The sequence below is a fragment of the Gymnoscopelus microlampas genome, assembly GCF_963454915.1.
Source record: "Gymnoscopelus microlampas genome assembly, chromosome: 20".
Classification (NCBI taxonomy): Eukaryota; Metazoa; Chordata; class Actinopteri; order Myctophiformes; family Myctophidae; genus Gymnoscopelus; species Gymnoscopelus microlampas.
In genome coordinates, this window is record NC_139957.1 from 14,503,542 (window position 1) to 14,525,591 (window position 22,050).

At 41.3% G+C, this 22,050-nt stretch overlaps 2 protein-coding genes across 10 annotated transcripts in view; both read right to left on the reverse strand.

The window, feature by feature from the left end:
* The window catches only part of ppp2r5eb (protein phosphatase 2, regulatory subunit B', epsilon isoform b), a 51,637-nt gene extending 33,299 nt beyond the window's left edge, over positions 1-18,338 (reverse strand). The window contains exons 1-3 of one of the 8 annotated variants that reach the window (XM_084045045.1): positions 17,958-18,338; positions 14,472-14,530; positions 6,833-6,993 (exon numbers count right to left, since the gene is read on the reverse strand). In XM_084045045.1, coding sequence (XP_083901171.1) covers positions 6,833-6,993; positions 14,472-14,515 — 205 coding nt within the window. In that variant the 5' untranslated portion in view covers positions 14,516-14,530; positions 17,958-18,338. The other 7 variants (XM_084045043.1, XM_084045044.1, XM_084045049.1 and 4 more) reach the window with 7 other exon arrangements.
* Positions 18,339-19,490: 1,152 nt separating this feature from the next.
* The window catches only part of wdr89 (WD repeat domain 89), a 4,004-nt gene continuing 1,444 nt past the window's right edge, over positions 19,491-22,050 (reverse strand). For both annotated transcript variants that reach the window (XM_084045523.1, XM_084045522.1), the window contains exons 2-3: positions 21,927-22,050; positions 19,491-21,416 (exon numbers count right to left, since the gene is read on the reverse strand). The exon at positions 21,927-22,050 is cut by the window's right edge. In XM_084045523.1, the coding sequence (XP_083901649.1) occupies positions 20,760-21,416; positions 21,927-22,050 (781 nt within the window). In that variant the 3' untranslated portion in view covers positions 19,491-20,759. The remainder of the gene's footprint in view (positions 21,417-21,926) is intronic.

A 22,050-nucleotide genomic window follows, 5' to 3' on the forward strand; every position in this document is an offset into this window, starting at 1 on the left:
CTTTCTGTGCACACGGCTCCTAAATCAAAGTCCTTTATAACTTTTTTGCTGTGAGCCAGGTCTGTCTGTGCCGTTGTGTGTGTGTGTGTGTGTGTGTGTATACTGTAGTATTCCCGAAGTAAAGTCCATCTATTCTACAGGCTACAGTTCCTATAGCCTGCGGGGACCGTAACCGTGACAACAGAGCGCATAGCCTGTGGTTGCGCGTGCGCAGTAACTCCGAAACTCTAGTGCTTACAGTATGACAGAGCAGTTACTTTTCAGGATTTAAATAAAAAAAAACTGCAGATCTACAAACTAAAAACGAGTCATCGTGACACGTTTTGAGCTTGTAGATCAGCTATTTTGCTAATTTTGTGTGACACAGCAGTATCATGAAGTAGGGCATTAATTTATTAAAAAACATAAAAATAAATAGACAAATAATAGACAAAATTGGAACTGGAACACTATAAAATGAAGCTGATAAATGGGTACCCTCTCCTGATTGGCTGACATTTTTTATTTTCTGTTTATTAAAGAGCTACAGAGGTGGGGAGACCCCGGTGACTGAACAAACACTCTATAGCAATTACAGTCAGAATATAGTGCTTTAGCCTTTTGTTTTAACCAAAGAAATATCACTTACCCAACTACCCTATCCTACTTCACCTAAGAAATGACTTATTTGTTTCCTATCAATTACACACCCCATGAAGCCTTGAATTCATGGAGATTTGTGTTTTTGTCACATTCCTAAGCCAATAATTTGATGACGGAGAGACTCAAAGTGTCTCCAAATTGTCTCCTATTGACCGATGACCCTGTCATCAGATTATTGGCTTAGGAATGCTACAAAAACTAAAACATCTCCATGAATTCAAGTCTTCATGGGGTGAGTAATTGATAGAAAACTAGAAAAAGTGCTCCTCCTCGGTCAGGTAGGCTATTGTGGCCTCCTGGTGGCTATAATGGGCCAATGTGAAAAGGGTGCCATTTATTCTTAGGCCTTGCTCGACAATCGGACACTAACTGCATTCATGATTTGAGGCATTTTGTTAAAAACATGTGTTTCGCTAAATTAGACCTGTTGGTGGCGCTATAACAGGCCAATGTTAAAAGGGTGGCATTTGTTCCTCAACATAGTGTGAATGTGCGTGCAAAGTTTGAGCGCAATTGGACGGTGCATTTGCAGAATTTTGTTCAAAACAAGCCAATAATGCAAACTTTAGATGTCAATCTTAGCCAATCAGTATGGAATTTGAAAAATCAAACACATCCGTTGTGATCACATGACTATAGAGATAATGTGTACCGATTTGCGTGAAATTTGGATAAAATTGGAAGGAGTAGTATAAAAAAATGTGTTTTACACAAGTCGGCCTCCTGGTGGCGCTATAAAAGGCAGATGTGAAAAATGCAGGGCAAAGGTTTTTCCTTGACCTATAGGGAGTGTGCATACAAAGTTTTACACAGATCGGTGCAATTATAGGTAAAATCACGAATCGGCCTGTTATAGCGCCACCATGAGGCTGATTTGAACATTTTCAAATGGTAGTTCTTCCTCTGCCTAATGGGAATGTGCGTGGAAAATTTCACGGAAATTGCATGCTGCGTTCATGATATGAGGCATTTTGTTCAAAACGGTGCACTCCTGCAAACTTTGGAAGACATTTTTAGCCAATCAGAATGGAATATGAGAAATCTGAAAGACCCGTTTCGTTTAATGACTATAGAGATTCTGTGTACCGATTTGTGGGATTTTTGGACAACATCTGTAGGAGTACTGTCAAAAAATGTGTTTTGCACAAATCGGCCTCCTGGTGGCGCTATAACAGGCCCCTGTGAAAAATTGGGGGCAGAGGTTCTGCTCTGGTATCCAGGGACTGTGTGTGCACAGTTTGGCTGCGAGCAAGCCAACGGTGCCGGAGATTAGCTGTACACAGACAGATCGAATGCCGGACGGACACACGGACACACGGACACACGGACGGACGGACAGGGGGTAAAACCATAGACTGTATAAATGAGATGGACAAACCCCCTCCGCTGCTTTCTACAGACCGAAAACGAAGCCTTTGCTGCAAGACTGTAGGTCCGCCATCTTTCAATACGCGTCAGAATGAGTTCAGACCATTATTGGTTGGGTAACTTGTCAATCAAGAGCGGGGGGGCGGGGAATGAATGCTATTGGTTGTGTAGCGTGTCAATCAAATCATCCCGCCCCTCCTAGAGAATAGCCTACTTTATCGTCAATTTTATAATAAATAGAACCATAATTTAGCAAAACGCATATCCTGATGATTGAAAGGAGACTTTAAACTAGCGACTGGAAGCATATAGAATTTATGACAATTTTTATTACAGTAAGAAAATCTAGTCTAAAGTTTGTCAAAAAACCCATTCACTTGCGCTAAAATAAATTCTTTCTGAACTCACAGGTCGGCGCAGGGTAAAACAGCGCCACTCTGGCCATTTTGTCGGCCTCATCGTAAATATCTCAGCCTTGCCCCTTGGGTAAAACATACTCTCTCGCCATGCCTTTCGGCCTGGCGGAGACAATAAGTAATTATTTGGGTGAACTACTCCTCTAACCTAAAATCCTCCTGTAAGCCCCCCCACCTGCACTCCCCCTGTCCCAGCTGCTAGTGAGATATTCTGCTTAGTAAGACTGGTTCTATAAAGTCCTGCCAGTTCCTAAGACACATTATTCTCATCTTCTTGGACTGGACCCGTCAATGGCTCACTCTCTCTCTCACCCTTTGCATAATGGGAGGAGATTAGAGGTAAATGCTTGGCAGCAGAAGGGAGAACCTCCAGTCCACACACATCAACAAGACATTGTTTGGCAGTGGATGGCCAACCTGCAGTACATAATCATCTGTGAGCCATAATGAGAACAGGATGGTATTTGATTGATGGGAGTCAATTTCATTTCAGTGAGGACACATTAAGACAGTGCTTCCTCTGCTAGTTTTTCATCCATGTCGACATTGTCCCTTGCTGAACCAACGGCCCAACGTCTACTTCAGACAAGTTGGACAATAAAAGATGCCTGATTCAGTGGCTGCTCTTTCTCTCACGGTACATAGTTATGAACAATTACATTTTGGGGCTGTAATGTAGCTGCATACTACACCAGGAAAACCCACGTCAGTTTGTTTCGAGCCAGACCCCGCCCACCACGGCTTGTGCCGTCGGTGGCTACTAGTCGAGTCGCTGGAGCCAAGTAGTGTGCACCAGTGCCATCTATTAGAGAGTTACGCCAACTCCGTTCACTTGTTCGGGCCAGGTCTTCTACATACACATACATTGGCGAATAGTGACAAATCCCTAAACCGGAAGTTCATGGAATGCATTGAAGTCGACGGCTCCTTGTCACTATTTCCATCTACATGAACCACGTGACCGACGCCGTTTCTGACCCCTCATTGGCGCAACTCTCTAATAGAAGGCTCTGGTGTGCACACTACAGCCAGCACAGCTGGAACGCACTGTGGGGAATTTGTGACGGAGGTATGGAGGTTTTCCCCTTTCTAGCGATAGGTTGTGTTTATGAATGGTCACCAACTTCAATCTGGGCTGAATGCGGAAACTATGCAGAACGTCTGACCAACATCATAGTAGCCAAACTAGTTTGGGTAGTCATATCATCTCGCAGGGAGCAAACACCCCAAATGAGTTCCCGCCCACCCAAACCTCTGAATGACTAATATTGCAGTCTGTAGCCAGCAGAACTGAACAAATGTAATCTGTTCTGGTGTAGTACGCATTAGGATTTACTGTACACTTCAGCTAACAAATGCAGACAACAAAACTGTCCTTCAAATTAGACTGGAAGACCTTATTTTGAAATAAACAAAGCATACCTGCAATTGTTCACACATGTGGAACCAGATTCTTCCTAATATGAGATTTCTACCACACCCCTCTGCCTTACATGGCTTGTTGGAGGAACGCAACGAAGAGGCGAACCCTCTTAATTAATTAATAATGAATTAACATTATTAGTTTCGGTACACAAGGGAGCATAATTGTGCTGTAATGTTACAGTGGATTAAAATCTCAAAGCACAGTGGATTAAAATGACATAACAGTGGATCAAAATGTCCGATTACAATGGATTAAAATGGCATATTACAGTGGATTAATATCTCATATTGCAGTGGATGAAAAAGATCATATTACAGTACATTGTAAGATATAATGAATAAAAAAAAGATGACACTCTCAATAAAGTAGATTTAAGTTAACTTGTTAACTAAATAAATAAAGTAATTTATATTTTCTCAGTCTGAGCTCAGATCAGCTGTGTGCGGTAGGTGGTGTGTGTGTGTGTGTGTGTGTGTGTGTGTGTGTGTGTGTGTGTGTGTGTGTGTGTGTGTGTGTGTGTGTGTGTGTGTGTGTGTGTGTCAACTATGAAGACATACAGTGAAAAAGTCCTTACCACAATACACACAAACACAATTTGTAATTGGGCATGTTGCTGTCATGTTGTCTAACCAGGGAGATGACAGCATTTCTGTCCCTATTATAGCGGAATGGATATAACAGCAACGTTCAACCCTGACAGTGTGGCCAAAACAGACAGACAGACACACAATTTAGGATATGAGACACTTTCGGGAATCACACCTTGCCTTTATCAATCTGAAAGTTTATAAAATGGACATGAATTTCTCCTCTCCATTTTCCTTGGTCTGTCTTTATGTCCGTCACAAACTCCCCCAGTATTTCTCTCTCTTTCTCCATGTCTCTGTCTGTCTGGTTTCTGTCAGGCTGCATTCCTGTGCTCTCCAGCTCACCACGCTCTGTCTCCATCTGCACTGGTGGGAGAACAGGGCTTCATCAAAGCCATGACTCACACCTGGTTCAGACCAAGAGCCTTCCTGTATCTCAAACAATTTCATTTTGTAACTTTAAAGCGAGGCTACATTTAGACTATGGATGTGACCTGGGTTACGTTCAGATATGTGAACACCCCCTTCAGTGTTTCTCAACCAGTGTGTCATAACACACAGGCTCTCTGTGAGATGCTCCATCAGACAAAGAACATTTGTAGCGGAATATTGTGCTGTTTAATGTATCTAAAGCTTCAATCAGTAACTTTCTACACCTAAACGGAGAGCTATAATGGAGAGCATGTTTGTGAAGGCGGGTTATTTCCATTTGAGTTTCTTATTCAGCTTTAATGTTAATGAATGAGTTCTGACATTAAGTTCAAAGCACAATTTGGATCCAAGTATGATACCAGTAGAGTAGAAGCAGTACGCTAAAAAATAAATCCCTCATGAATGTTATGTAGCTGTTGAAGCCAGGTCATTTCCCAGAAGGTGCATCTCTCCCTGCATACTGACAACTAGACTGACCTGCCCATGAATCAACCTGCCTGGACATGTAGCTAACACACAAACATGTGCATACACACACACACACACACACACACATTGTTCTCACATGATGCGCCCATCCACTAGCCAGTGTAACGTATAGGCCTAGCCACAAGTCAGACCGCAATTGAGATGCGGTCTGCTTTGACATAAGAGAGACCAAAGCGGTGTGGAACGAGATTATGAACAATCAATGAACAGAACAGATGTGTCCAGCATTTCACAATGCTGATAGACTTTGTATGTGAAAATAGAAATACGAAATTAAACACAAAATATATGACATCCGGGATGATCCGGCTGTCATGTTTTTGTAGTTTAACTGAGACCATGGCTCATGGATTGAACTTATTGAAACTGAGAAATTCCAAACTGCGGTCTACTGATGAAAAGAAGTTGCATACAAATCTACATGTGTATGTGCAAAAAAAAGGTGAAATAACAAGGTGAGGAAAAGGATACATTTCAGTATATTACACCACCATCCGTTCTGAAACGTTTTCTTTTTCATTTTCTCACAATTTAGTTATGCCAATTCCAGCATGTAGTCGCTGCGACTGCTGCCCTCAGTTTGGTCTTGAGGAGGGTATAGATAACCACATGTCCCCCCTGATACATGTTATGTCCCCCAGCCACTTCTTTTTCACCGGGAGGATGCAATTCTTCCCAGTTCCTCTCCTGGCAGAACAGCCAACCAACCTGTAGTGCAACAAGAGCCCTCCACAACCAGCTTCTCGCCCACGAACACAGCCAATTGTGTTCGTTGGAGCAGACAGCCAACCCGGGTCCTCTGTGGAGGAATCAAACCACTGTCTCAACAGTGGTGGGCCGGGGCTTTACACCTGCGCCAACCCCGAAACATTTTATTTTTGCTAAACACTATGCCTACTGTTGTTGGTTGTGTTTTTACTCGTATCTGTGCCATTTCTTACTGCATAATAAACAATATATTTCATTGTAATATCATGGTCAGGTTTATGATTTCAGTAGCTTGAGCAATATGCTCACAGTCATAAAATATATACCGTATAATATAATATATTCCATAATGTACCCTGCAGCAGTGTTGTGACTCATCAACAACAACAAATACTGTGTTAACCCATTAAGAATGAATGAATCTGTGTCATTTTAGATTTCTTTGGCTGTTCAAAAATAGCAGATCTACAATCTACTTGTAGATCAGAAAAATAGATCTTGAAAATTTGTGCAAATCTTTTAATATATATATTTTTAAAGCGAACATTTGTAACTCAAATCTGTGCTTCTGGGGGTCCCTGGAAAAACATATTTTGAGATGGGGTCGGCGGCCAAATACATATAATTTTGGGGGTCCTTGACATGAAAGAACCACTGATATAAAAAAATCTGTTTTTCAGAAACTTGTTAGGATTTAGAAGACATTTGTAGATGGGTTGAGTGTGTTAAGTGTGTTATGGGTTGCCGTTACAGTTCCTCCTTACCCTTGAGCAGGGGCAGGGGTGTGAGCTCGATGGGTTTGCCCTGAGAGCGGAACTGGGAGGAGCTCTGGGAGCGCTTCTGCTTAGCTTTCCTGACTGACTTCCGTGAGAACCCGTCCACTTTGTCCACAGACGGAGGCGTGGTGGCTGCTGAGGACATAGCCCTGCTGGGATAGACGGACAAAGAGGAAGAGGAGAGGAAGGGGAAAACAGAGGAGGAAGGGTGGGGAGGGGAGATGTAGAGAGATGTTGGGAAGGAAAGGGAAAGAGAGATGGGGGATTGGGGAGGAGGAAGTGAGGGAGAGAAGTGATAAGGATGGATGGAATGAAAGACAAGAGAGAAAGGAAACGTAAGAGGGGAGGGAGACAGAGAGGAAGCAAGGGGAAGAGGGGCAGGGATAGAGGAGAGAAAGGACAGTGAAGAAGAGGGATGAAGACAGATAGTGGGAGGTAGAGGAGGGAACATGGAGAAAAATGTTAGTGTTGCACAAATTTAGGAGAGAAATTCAGTGACTAGACACAAACCAATGAACTAAACAGGACATCACTCTTTTCATTTCATGAGCAACAGCACAAAGCTATGCATTTTCTTGTATTTTTTGCAGAAATGTAATACAAAAAGCATAGTAGCACACACAGCCAAAGTAGCTAGCTTGATGCTCTCAGCTTGGGACAACATTTAGGCCTTGTCCTAGACCTACTTACAGAGTGCATCCAGTCACACACACAACAATGGCATTGAGGCTGCTGTGCAGAGCTACTAACAAGACGTTAGTGAGCAATTAAAGCTTGATTTATAATTCGCTGCATGGCGGTGCTGTTCACTAAAAACAGCGAACAAGATCACAATATGTTGCGTTGTGAGCTCGTAGCTGAATTCTTTTCGTTGAGCAATAAGTCGCACGATGATGTATATAAGATAGAATAGACAAAATGAGGGAGGTATAGGCAGAGCGAAAGAGAGAGGGGAAGCTAAGGAAACATCTACTTCTATGTAGTAAACTTATAGATTGAGTCTTGGCCATTATGCCTAACAAAGACAAACCGGTCAAACTACCTTGTGTGGTTTAAAAAGGTCACATCTAGGGCTTTTTACATTTAAAACGTGGCATTTGTACATTTAATACTACTCATCTAGCCTTATAAGATGTTAGCTAAATGTTAATTCTACGACTAGAGCATTTGTATGTTTAACCACCACAGAACTACATTGAGCCTGGTCCAAAACTGTGTTCCATACTAGCAGTGAATTCATGCTTAGCTCCCACAGTTATGTAATACGACATGAATGAGACACTGCAGGCCATAGCAGCAATTTACACTGCCCCACTAGTGTCACTGCCGAAAATATTTGATTTTCAAGCTAACAACGCAACACATCTATGAAAATCAGTTAGTTTTGTTAAGAGAACATTTGGCTTTATTTTTGAGTTACAACCCTTCAGAACTCTACGGCTTATCAAATGCACAGTGAAGGACAAATCATATATCGACTATCTGGCATACTATGACATTCGTATACAAGACAAGATAGAAACAACCAACTGACCAACCAACCAACCAACCAACCAAAGACATTTGAACAAGGAGAGATATAGGGAGTCAAACAGACAGACTGACAAGCATACAGATAGCTATACAGGAAGACAGTCTGATAAGACAGATAGTCTGTTCATGCTCAGCTGAGAAATTTAACCGAGAACGGAATTGTCTTCAGAGTAATAATGATAATAATAATAATATGGACCCCACTCATTTGTGGTATTTCTTGTAATGCTGTACATTTGCATTTACATGAAATGTGTCCTCTGCTGTTACCTGTCCTAGCTATTAGGAGCAGTGGGCTGGGGGCTAGGGGGGCAGTGCTAGGGGAGCAGTTCAGGGTTAAGTGTCTTGCTTAGGGACACAGACTGGAGCCGGGCGCGAACCCGGGACCTTCTGTGTTGCTGACGGCTTCTCTACGCATTCAGCTATGGTCGGATTGGTCGCCCTGCCCTGTGTTTGACACATATTAGCTTAATTGGTTACAAAAACATTAAAAGTCTTATTAAGAATTAAACATTTGTAAGTATTAAAAATAACTTCAAAGAGAAGGCAATTCTCGTCTTAAGAGAGAGACACACACACACACACTCAAGCTGGATGTGAGCGTCTGAACGAGACGTCTTGAGTCTGCTGTGTAATACATATTTCTGCATTACTCCTCAATCATACTGTGACCACTATACGTTGTAAAGACCATTTACGTGGCTGGTTCTGGACTTAATTTGTAATAGTTGTTGTGCTACAGAGACTTTAAATTCAGCTGTTCATAATGCACCACAAATATATGTGTCATTTTCATGTATTATCTGACTTGCAAAGAACACCCTTTTACTACTTAAGATAAGACCTTTATTTATCCTGTGAGAGAAATTCAGTCGCCAAAGGCAGCACAGCAGTTAAAATGCTGTTACAGGGCAGAGAAAGTACTTTAGATACAGCAGGGTACAGACATCACACACAAAAGAAACACCTTCAATAACGAACAAAAGTATACAACAGTATACACAAAGCTTGCATTATGCAGTACAAAAAATAACAAGAATACACACAGTAACCATGTCAGATAGTGTCCTTACAGTAGTTAACTATTGTTAACTACTATTGTTACTAGAGCTAATTAGACTATTGAGCGAGCAGAGCGATCATCGTGTGCCTCATTGAAAATCTTCATGGCGACGCTCGGGTGGCTCAGTGGTAAAGTCCCTGCCCATCACCACGGAGGTTGTGGGTTCGAATCCACTGTGGTGCATCCGGCTTTGTCGGGCGTCTATACGAACACATTTGGCCCGTGTTCAAGGGAGGGGAGTCGGGTGGGGAGGGTGATATTGGTCATTGCACGTACTCCTACGGGCTGGGGCGGGAACTATCAGCAGGGAGTGTTGGGCGGGAGGAGTAGGACGAAGGCTCTACGTCCTCCTGGTGGGAGCTCCTCACTGGCAGGTGAGTCAGTACTAGGATATGACAGCAGTGACAACACAGAAATGTGTGTGGGGAGGAATCAATTGGCATAACAACTAAATTGGGGAGAAAAAGGGGGTAACAATTGGCTACTCTAAATTTAGAAGAAAAAATAAATAATAATCTTCATGTGTACCGACACAAAGGACAGTCTAAGTCTATTGTATTTCCCCTTGGGATAGATGAATCTATCATTTCCCCTCTTGCTCAATTGCCACACGATGCCCATGTACAGTAGAGGGGGTGTGAGTGGTTGTCCAAGATAGCGTCCAGCTCCCTTACTATACGTGCCTTCGCCAGTAAGACAGACATATAGGAACCGACAGACAGGGATGGAGACAAGTCAGACAGGGACACAGTGAATGTGAGAGTGGTGTCATGGTGCTGCTGCCTGGGGAGATGGATAGGCCCAGCTCAGAGTGAAGGGCCTTTTAATCTTGCCGAGTCTGATCTGAAACAATGTCCAGGGTGCAAGGCTTATTTATGACTCTTCCCTCCAGGTAGGAATGGATGTTGAGTCCAAGGGCCATAATACACATTCATTTTGCAACAATCAATGTGCTCGCTGAATGACAACCAGGTACTCCTTGAGCAACACACAGGCACTGAAGCCCTTCTTTTCCTTCTATTATTGGCACTCAACTGTGGGTAGTTGAAGACACGCTTAAACAGTATGTTAGTGACAGATGTGCAGGAACTAAACCAGTTACCCCCCCGATTTGGCACAAACACTGGAATGAATTCATTCTACTATTATGCCACCAAAATGTGGAATGCACTACACACAGCCAACCATCAAAAAGTGTGACTCCCTACCCTCCTTCAAAACCGCCATAAAAGAGGTCTGTCTGCAATTTGCAACTGGACCTACAAGTCTTATAACTTGCCAAAAGAAATCACCCCCAATATATTTTTCTGTAAATATACTTTTACTGCTCCTAGTATTGATGATCTCTTATATCGTATTGCATGTCTTTATAATGTCTTGATGAATTGAATACACAGGACCACAATGGAAACAAACCCTCAGGGCTTTTTGTGTTACCCTTTTAGCATTATTGTAGAACTGTACCTCTGTACCTTTTGCAAACTGTTAAGTATTAAATCAATCAATCGATGGACAATCAATGACACAGCTGTCATTGTTCTAAATGGCTGATCAGACTGTTCCGCGAGTCCAAAATATGCTTCCGCTACCATTATTGCATTGTGTACGGTATGTTTATTTGAAACTGAATACTCCTCTTATTTGTAGTGAAGCACTTACACAATCTTGCCTTTCAAAGTTCTATGCAAAGCAAATTGGAAAACTTTGATCACAGGACTTACAGTATGGGTCTTTAAGTAAAAGTGGGTGACCACCTCCGCACTTTCCTTAGTAGCCTAATAATTCATTTAACTATCTCTGCATGGTGCAGTAGCAACAACTTGCCAAATCTCACACAGGAGCTTATAAATTAATTGTAGTTTGTAGTGTTGTATTTACTGTCATTTAATTTCTAAAGTCACTGCCACAGTAGTGAACCTACAGGCCAAGAGGATTTCAAATTTCACCGACACCTTTTTCTTCGAAAATCACAACAACACAAACACTAGAATTAACTGTTCAACTGTTTTGCCATTCAAATTTCAAAGCCTGTTGCAACAGTACTGTTCACAAAATAAGTTCTCCACACCAACAAAAAAACATCCGGACACAACAACCTTACCAGTGAGCACAACGTATGGCCACATCGACACCTGTCCCCGCGTCTGTCAAATGCTTCTATTAGGACAATGCACAGCGGAGGTGGATGTTCAAATGCATCTTACAGCTCAGATTATATCAGTAGCATAATAGCTATTATTAATGGAACAGTCTCTAGACTCTCTAAAGCAATGTTTTTAATAACCCTTTCTGACACTGGGACATACTGTACATTGTGACTTGACAACAAAAGGTTAGTTTTGCATCCTGGCTTTAGCTGAGGACATGTGTACACTGCACAGAGCCAACAGGTTTCTCTTACTATCCTCAAACATTTTGCACACCTGAATGCAAGCTGGCAACAGGTGCATAGATGCAGAACCATGTAGCTAAACATTTAGACCATGTAATGCCCTGCATTTTCTATATAATGTATGACTGATTGATTGATTTACTTATTGACAATATCATCATATGTACAAAACAGTTGCACACAAAAGTCAAAAGAATGACAAAAGCTTTCATTTCATTGTGGTCCTATTGATGTAAGGATAAGGATGGACTTTATGCTTGTAGGTAGCCCATTCTACGTAACTGCTGGTAAGTATGAAAACAAATTCAGACCCTTACAGCATTTGAATCGGCAAGGTACAATTAGTCAGTGGAATTTGCTCTAGTTGAGGTCTGTAGCATTTTTCTTTTCTTTTTTTTTTAGGATGATGGGGGTGCTAGAGTACCAGGATGTGCAGGCATAGTCAAAATGACCAGTGCCTCTGCCAGTATTGCAAGAGCACTTCTGCCTATTAAGGTCGATACTCTAGCAAGACGTTTCACTTTTTGATTTACCTTCGAGATAACTTTTAGTGCCATACTCTCTCCAGAGAGATTATTGTTTAATATGCAGCTTAAGTATGTATCTGCTTCCTTTTTTTGGCTGTGACTTCAAAAGCACATATACAAGAATCAACTCAGATGGAGACACAACTTATGTCTACTACTAACAAGGTATTGATGTTGAGGAGTTCTGCACTTTTTTTTACCTGTGATTCGTCATGGTGCCAGAGCAAGATGGCTGAATAGTCTGCTAAAAGGAACAGGTTGCAGGCTGAATTAGTGTATAATAATAAGATGTATAATAATAAGAAAAGAGGACCCTAAAATGCTCCCTAAGGGACCACACGTTAGTTGTGGTGAGGACATGGTGCCGTTTACTACGTTTAACACTTGTTATCTGCCCCCAGAGAAGATCTCACCCACTGTAAAGCTGTACTGTTGAAGCCCAAAGCCCTTTAGTTCATATCTTGAAACACTGTCCTCTCTCCATCGCATTCTTCCGCACACACATAAGCACAAACAAACTCAAACAGGTCCCTGAGATACAAAAATTAATCTGCTTAGCATTTTAGGTTCAACTGCTTGCAAATCTCTCTGTCTTAGCAAAGCTTGTGTGCAGCTCTCGTCTCAGTAAGCAGAGGAGAAAAGAAAATAATTCATAGATAGCAGCACCCTCGACGGCGTTGCCATAGCTGCATTGCCAATGGCAACCTTGACCATGCTAGCAAGGAGCATTCTGTGCTTTTCGCACCATTACGAATGTCAGCGGTCAATTGGCTCAACACCACCCAATAGACTAACAGCCTAACACCAACCAACAGACAGAGCGCCTAACACCACCAAACAGACACATTCCCTAAATTAAAAAAATAAAATAAAGTAAAAAATAACTGTACACAAAATGTTCATTTCTGCAAAGCGTCTCCCTCGATAACCCTGACAACAGCACTTACCTGTGCACAGGGGCACTGGAATCCCCATGAATTACCATTGGTACTTCACACTCTCTTTCTTGCTCTCTCTGACTCTCTGTCTCTATCTCTCTCTGCGCCAACCTGACAGGCTGACCAGACAGACAGGCAGGCTAATGGTGAGAGGCTCGACTATGTTCCACCGCGGTTGCTCGTCGGCTCGCCGGGCATACGGCATACAGCACAAACACATTCCCCTCCCTGAGTCTCTCTTACATAAGAGAACAGATGACATCCACACAGAGGATTAGAGGAGGAGACGAGGGGGGGGGGCAAAGATAGAGAAAAGGGAGCAAAGGGGGAGAAACATAGGAAACTGTCAGAGAGAGGGGGACGTAAAGGAATGGAGGGCAGAACAATAAGAAGAGCAAAGTGAGGAGGAGGGGGGAGAGCAACAGGGAGGGAGGGCAACAGAAAGAGAGGAAAGGGAGGAAGAGCACAGCTCTACAGGAAGTCAACAAACGGGTAAAAGCAAGGCCACACACACACACACACACACACACACACACACACACACACACACACACAAGATGAAAGGGAGGCAGGCAGAAGAAAAGCTCAGGGATCTAGTCTGTGTTCCAACACGGCAAAGTCTGAATTCAAAATACATCTATACCAGTGGTTCTCAAACTATGGGTAGCGACCCAAAGTGGGGTCGCGGGAAGGTGCCGTTGGGGTCGCGCAGTGGCAACCAAAAAATCGCCACAAAAAAATCCCATAAAATATGGGGTCGTGGTATAAAAAAGTTTGAGAACCACTGATCTATACTGTTGTCTCTGATATGAGATTTGTTTCTCTAACAAATACAGATTGTGATTAGGTCAATGACTGCACCAACAGATCTTCCTAAATATTATACACTTTGACTTGTATGATAGTGCAAACACATCTGTTGATATTTAAAAATAATCCCAACAGAATTAATAAATGATTGCTAATTAGCAAAGAGCACAGCGCAGATATGATATGAAAACAAAAAAAATACAGAGTTTTTGTTATCATTTAGTACAATGAATACGCCAATGCAAATATTTAATTTAGCCTAAGAATGTTCCAATACCTTTTATATCAGCCAGCTATTGTTTCTAGCAGGCTCTGATTCTGAAAGCACATTTAGTTCATGTTCTCCTTAGTTTATTGAACAAACCTCATGACAGGTAGACTCTCTCTACCACCCTCTTCTTGGGTCATTTTCTGCACTGTAACCTAGGGCCGGGCAATATGGGGAAAAAAATCAAATATCATTATATTTCTAACCAAGTACCTCAATAGAGACGATAATATCATATTGTGACAATAACAGATTTCAAAATGTTCTAACATTTTCAAAAATATTTTTTGGGTATTTTTGATTAGGACTTAAGTGGTTAAAACTTAAAAGCAGGAAAAGACAGCACTTATGCCATATCATGATATCCAAAATCACATACGATAATTAGTCTTCTATCATGACACCTGTTGAATATCAATATATTGCCCAGCCCTACTGTAAATGTTCACATAATTACATGTCAATTTGTTGTTTTAAAGTACAAAATAATATGCTCAACATGTTCCGTTTATTGTATGCATATCTTGTTCTAAACTTTTATGGAAACCAAATGTACTCTTGGGAACAAAACAATCTTTCGTTTGATGAGTCATTACACACGGTTTGGAGAATGAACAGTGCGCACGGCGCACGCACAGTTCAGTCATGACCAACAACTTCACACATGCACATATAACACTATACGAGTCTTGCGCATCATGTATACTGTATTGTTTCGAATGATATCTATCAACGTATTCTATTCTTCACAAACACTGTATGGTGCGGTTATTATTGTACAATAACAGTAAAGTATTGATACCGCCGACACTGTATTGATATCAGTTACTCTATGATGCTGGATGACACTGTGGTGATTGTACTGTAATTGTACTCTGAATTTCCCGCGCTGGATCAATAAAGGCAAACACACACAAAAAGCAGAGGGATCTATACAGACACTTCAAAGTAAAATCCTGAGTGTTAATTTATCCCATTTGTAACTCTGAGTTAAATTGACACTCAGGATTTTACTGTGTGTACTGATAAGAGATCAGAGAGCTGGGCTGCACCTCCTCCTCACACCCTCATCATAAACGCCAGGGGACTTTGGTTGCTGGGACATAACACTGACCTCTCGATGAGACGAGCAAACTCATTGAGAGGTGAGATACTCACTCAACTGACTCATGTGGAGGGCTTAGCAATAACACTTTGAATTTTGCGATTATAGCAACCATTGTAGAAGAGTATAAACACAGGGTTATGGGCCGGGGTTAATCAGACTAATCAATTATAAAAATAATTGATATACAAGAATATTATGTTTTAAAAAAACATGCTTCTCGATTGTTCAGGTATAAGTTGGTTATTCATTCTAAATATCAGTTTTTTTAATACATTTTCGGTTAATTGCCAGCCCCCTTCTCTCCCTCTCCCTCTCTCTATCATATCTTTATACTTTGGACTAATTTCCTGCATGTTTTAATTCAGGCCTGATTGATAAGTTTTTGGTTTCCTCTCTTGCTGTGTGCTGACACATTATGTTGTTTTGATAGCTTTGATAACATTCTCTGCAACAATTCCTTGCAAAAAACTTTGTGCCACTATATTTATAGTCATATGAAGAGCAATGCAATGTTGGAGCATGGACACACAGATTGGGTAGATGTTCCAACAGCAAAGACTATCCATACTCATGACAGATTTGAATAAAGGTGTGCATACCGTTAAGAACTAAACCTCCAAAGAGCTAGTCTATATCGTTTACAAAAGGCTGCTCCATTTCTGTGCACAACACAGTAATTACTACACAATTACACTGTAGTCAAGAACAAATCCTTTTAAAACCAAAAGTCGTCATCCTAATTTGACAAGTACACAGACTCGTAATTGCTCAGAGCAACATATCTTGAGAGATTACGTTAGACACTATGGACTGCAGACAATACTCATAGTTTAACATTGACATGGTAGATGACAACTGATGACTGAAGGTTACCATAGTCCTAGCTGCATTTCTGTGCATCACGTTTCACAAACCCTGTCTCTACCTATCATACATGTCACACAATTATTAATCAAAATCATTATGATCTCTCCCCAAAATAATTTCAGCCCTGAGGAAAGATTCATGTATCTTTCCACAGGGCTGAAATCATGTTGGCCACCATAAGAACAGTTGATTGGGCCAAAGACATATCATAGAGTCAGAAGTGTATTGGACATTGCAGCCAAGTGCAAAGCAAGTCAAAGTTCATATCTGATCATCACCACTCATTCAGCTGTATTCACTTGGTAGGACAACTATGGGGCCGGATTCAAAGGCCCTGTAGTGTGTAAACCATCATGTAAGAATACTTTTCCCATGCTTTGTCTGACCCAAACCTGCGATAACGTTGCTTTGACAAACATTTAGCTGAATCACAGCTCGAAAAGAATCATAAAACATGAGCACCAAGAATAATTTAAGCCAATAGAAAGCCAAAGCAACAGATAACAGCCCAAATGTATTATTATTACGTTTTGCATATCGGCATAATAAAGCCAATTTAGCTGTACGGGTTTTTAAAAAATCAAGCAATCAAATAGAAATTGTGTTTGATCATGATCATCTATGTTGGGCCTGGCGGCAGCAAGCAACACATATTCAAAACTTGACAAGTCAAAGCTAACCCGCTAACATTAGCCAACTAGCCGCGTTAGCTAGCCGATCTGCCGAGACAAAACACTTGAATTTAAAGAGTAAACTGATAGTTAGCTACCAAATTTCCGTGCACAATACACCACGATATTATTTGAATACAGAAGCAACTATGCGTTATAAAACCTGACAGGATGCACTGGAGAAAATGATATTTTTACACAGCCAGCTAACGTTAGTGCTACGGCTAGCGCGGGTTAGCTCAAGTTGAGTCAGGTCTGGCTAACTGGCTAGCGCTAGTGTTGCCATGTCGGCTTATTATAAGCGACTTTGGGGTTCTTTTTCTATAAAGTTGCTTGTAAAAAAAATGGTAGTTGCGAGTTGAGGGTTTTTGGGCTCGTTTCTAAAGTGTACTTATTTATTTAGGCTTGCTTACATTTTCCCCCAATTATTTAAACCAGTGGTTCTCAAATATGTTCATGAAAATGTTGTGTGCCCAGGGGAGCATTTGTTTTAAAAAAATGTTTAAAACATATCCCAAATATTCCACGTTTTATTGCAAGAGTTATTGAAAATAGCAGATCTAGAAGCTCGGCTATTTTCAAATAGCCGATAAAGTTGCTTCTTTGGGCTTGTTTTCCTAGACCTGGTTGCTTATTTCTCTCACAAAACCTGGCAACACTGGCTAGCGCTAGCTGTGGAGGATATGTGAAAATGAAAACATAAATGAGCGTCATATTGCAGCATGGCACAGATACATAAATGTCTAATTGCACGTGATAATATGTGCTAATAAGATAACGTTACCTGGGCGGGCTTGGCCGATCACCCATCATCCGAGATGTAAATACAACTGGTACTGCTAATGCTGCTAGTGCTAAACCGTTCACACACTGTCTGACAGTCGGACACACCGTCCCGCTGCAGCTCTGATCTGCTCTCCTATCGTTGTACTTTACCTGGATCCTCTGTGTGCTGCTGAGCAACGAAGACGTTCGGCAAGGAGTTTAATCCTATGATAGGAAATCTATAATAAACTAGGCTACTTTCCAGCTCGTTGCAAAGAGCCTCCCCAAGCAGCGGCCAGACAGCAAGGAAAATCTTGGCCTTATTACAGCCAAACCCACGAGTACCTTTTTACCTTCTAACGATATAATCCTCCGACACCCATTAAGAACAAAATACGGTATAAAACGATGACGGTAACTCAGTTTACATTCCCGATATCGATTCGATTGCTTTCCGTTATCCAAACACTTGTATTTTTGATGTTTTCCCTGGGACCGTGTTTGATTTGGGGCTGTATCTTTTTTACCCTATTGTCAATATTACTGGGTTGAGACCATGGCACACATAACAGAGATGCACCTAACCTGCTCGTGGGTTTGGATCGACACGCGATGGTGATTGGCTGCTGAGGGGGCTGTGCGCCATGTGATTGGACTCTAGGCCACGTCAATCACCCGACGAGCAAGAGGAGGCGTTTCCCAGAGATGGATACATTGGGATAGGTTGTGAGGGAACAGGGACAAGGAAAGAGATTGGCAGAATGTGGAATGGTAGAGTCTGGTTCCCATAGTCCGAGGAGATGGTGGTGCTGTGATTGGCTAGTTGGTTGTCAGGCAACCCTCAACCGAAACATAATATAGTATTTGGTTATTATTATATTATGATGAACATAAATACAGTGGTGGAAAAAGTACTATTATTTTTTTACTTAAGTAAAAGTATCAATACTGCAATGTAGAAATACTCTACTACTTTGTGATACTTTGCGAAAGTCTGGAATTCAAAATGCACTTGAGTAAAAGTACAAAGGTATTGGTATAAAAATGTAGGCTACTTAAAGTACCAAAAGTACAAAGTACTCATTATGCATAATGTCCTGTTTTTCACAAGTTTTCAAATGTATAAAAATCTTATATATGGCTGAAGTGGTTAGTGTGTGTTATTAATAATCAAAATATACAAAGTAACTAGTAATTCAACTTTTGATGTAGTGGGGTAGAAGTAAAAGTATTTTGTAAAAAAATACCTCAAAATTATACAGTACTTGAGTACATTTTAGTTAGTATTTAGTTACACCACTGTTATATTATGACTAACATAAATATAGAACATAATAGAAGGAAACAAACAAACAAAACAAAAACACTGTATTACTGTTGAATAATACATATAACACTGTTAAAAGTTGCAATAAGCCTGAGAGTGCACTGGCTACTACAACAATAATGACAGTAGCCTGTTTGTTCAGACCATAGGTTCAGCCACAAATACTTTCCTCAAAGAGTTTTGGATGATGTAGCATACACACTACTCTAGATTTAGCACGTAGGTTGTGTCTTTTGGATTGTGGGTTTACCCACAATCCAAAAGCGATTTAGTTTACTTTAAAACCATGGACCATGGGTCTTCAGCAGGGGGTCCGGGACCCCTAAGGGGTCCTCAGAGTTACAGGTGGTCCGCCAAATCTTTGTGTGATGGGGAACAAGAGCAGACCAAGTACAGAGCCAATTGTCAAGTTGACTAAATGTTTACGGTTTAAAAGCTCAACTATCTGAAAATACACATTAGCATGAATCCAACTATCTATGAAATCTATAAAAAAAAAGTTTAATCTGCAACGCAGACCAATCCTTGGCCTAAAAAACGTTGAAGACCCCTGCCATAGACTGTAAAATATAAATAAATTAATAAATCACCGGTTGCCTCAGCCTGACAACCATTTACCAATCAAAGCACGACCGGTCGTCCATCCGGGCTATGGGATACATAGGTGGAACCTCCCCGTGTGGAATGAGGCTAAACCTGCCCGAGGCCCAACCCTGGCTTTTGCAGTTTAAACCGAGTCTGGGTGGTAAAAATCGCGGGGGTTTCAACATTTGTCTTGTTTTGTTATTAATCAAAGCATAAATATGCCAAAGAAACGCTTGTTTCCCAGTATGCGAGTATTTGTTACAGCGGGCTTTATTTACACGCAAGACCGTTTCGCAGGAAGTACCAGAGTTACATAACTGCCATATAGGCCTATTGTGAATATACTGTACTGACAGTGCGATTATCTGTCAAACACTTGGAATGAGATGCATGTTTTTCGAGATATAAACATGGATTTATTTATGTATTTATTATTTGGAGAGGAGGGGGGCATTCCATTTCACATTTTAATACACTTGTATGAACTGTATTATTATTATTAACCACTTAAACCCCATATGGGGTTATATATAATACTAGTGTCTTTTCTGTTATTGTGGGGAAAGCTTTAAGTAATTCACAAAAAAATCCAGTCACTGCAGGACTACACAGACAAACACTTTTAACTGCCAATCACATTTTTCCACTATGAGAGGAATAGTTTCCTCCCAGCATGTTCATAATACTGTATAGCCTATTAAATAGGCTATAGTGCTTACCACGGGTCATCCCTTGAATAAAACTTTTTTTAAATGATCAATTTTCATTTGAGCAAAAAGACCTCTACTTAATTAATGCATAGTAATATTGGATTTCTCTCTTCCGTAAAAAAAAAGAAAGAAGAAGAGCTTAAATCAATATTAGCGAGTTATGTTGACATGAAAAAAATACAAAAAGAGCAGGGTTTTATATTAAATAGATTTATAGAAGGCTAATTGGTACTATATGCACCAATATTCCAGATGCACTCTTGTAGCACAATAGCTGTCAGTCTAGTTTAGTATTCATTGTTCATTTCCATTAGATTTTTTTTTAAACAAATGTAACTCCAAGTTAATAAACTATGTTGTTTTCTTATCCCTGTGGTAGTCATGTTTTTTGTGGTGCCTCGATTTCACTTTCAGCACTGAGTCACACTTCATGCTCTCCCTCTTCCCTGGCATAAGCTCCTCCCCTCCAGGTTTCCATAGCAGCAGCTGGCCATCCTCTCCTCCGGTAACCAAGTTAACTTCCCCTGCTGAGCTGGTGTCCCACAGGAAACAGCGCACTGTGGTTTTGTGCCCCCCCCGCAGGGACCTCAACAGACGGAGCCCCTTACCATCGCATTCCAATAGGTGGAGGTCCCCACTGTTCATCCCCGCCACCACCACCAGTCTCTGGGCCTCCTCCATCCACTGCCCCCCTACCAGGTAATCCACAGACTCCTCACTGCCAGAGAACAGGCTCAGACTGCGGGCGTCTACAGTGCTGTAGATGGTAAGGGGCTCCTCTGTGTCCAGCTGGCTGAGGTCCCAGAGCTGAAGCCCCTCATCGTGGCTGAGGCAGAGCAGCTGGGTGTAGTCCTTCCCAGACCAGCAGACAGAGCTGGCTGAAGAGCCACTGTTGCAGGTTGCCAGCAGGGCTTCATCCTCTCCTCCCAGACTCAGGTCAAAGACGTTCACTAGGCCATCTGTGGAGCCCGATGCCAGGCGGTCCTTGTCACGTGGGTGGAAGTGTACCTACGGTTGAGATGTTTGTATATAAAATATATACATATATATATACACACATTTGCAATGTAAAAATGTTTATTGATCATATTGATATATGATTATTCTTTAGGTGGTTCTACTCTATTGGATAGTAATGTGCAGGGAGAGAGGAAGAAATAGGCTAGAAATAGGTTTGAAGTGCTACACAAATAGAACATAGGACATTGTTATGTCAAAAAATACTGACAATGACAATGAAAAAATAAAGACAGTTTATCAAGCAATTATTTGATTATTAAGATTTGATCATATTGGAAGCAACTGATACTCGGATAGGTTACAGGTAAGAATCAAATTGAACGGACCACAATGGAAATAAGCTCTAAAAGGACCACAATGGTTTGTTCTGTGTTTTATCATGACAGGAATATATAGTCATGACTGTATATGCATTTTTGTGAAAAAAAAAAAAAAAATCATTCCAATAAGCTATACAATGGGAGCTCTAAAGAAAACAGAAAAAATGATGATACATACCTGTGTGATATCATCACTGTGCGACTCCGAGTACACCCCGAGGAGGGTACCATCACTGCTGCCTCCACTGGCCTCCATTTTACCACTCACACGAGCATCCCAGAACACCAGGAAACTGTCTTCC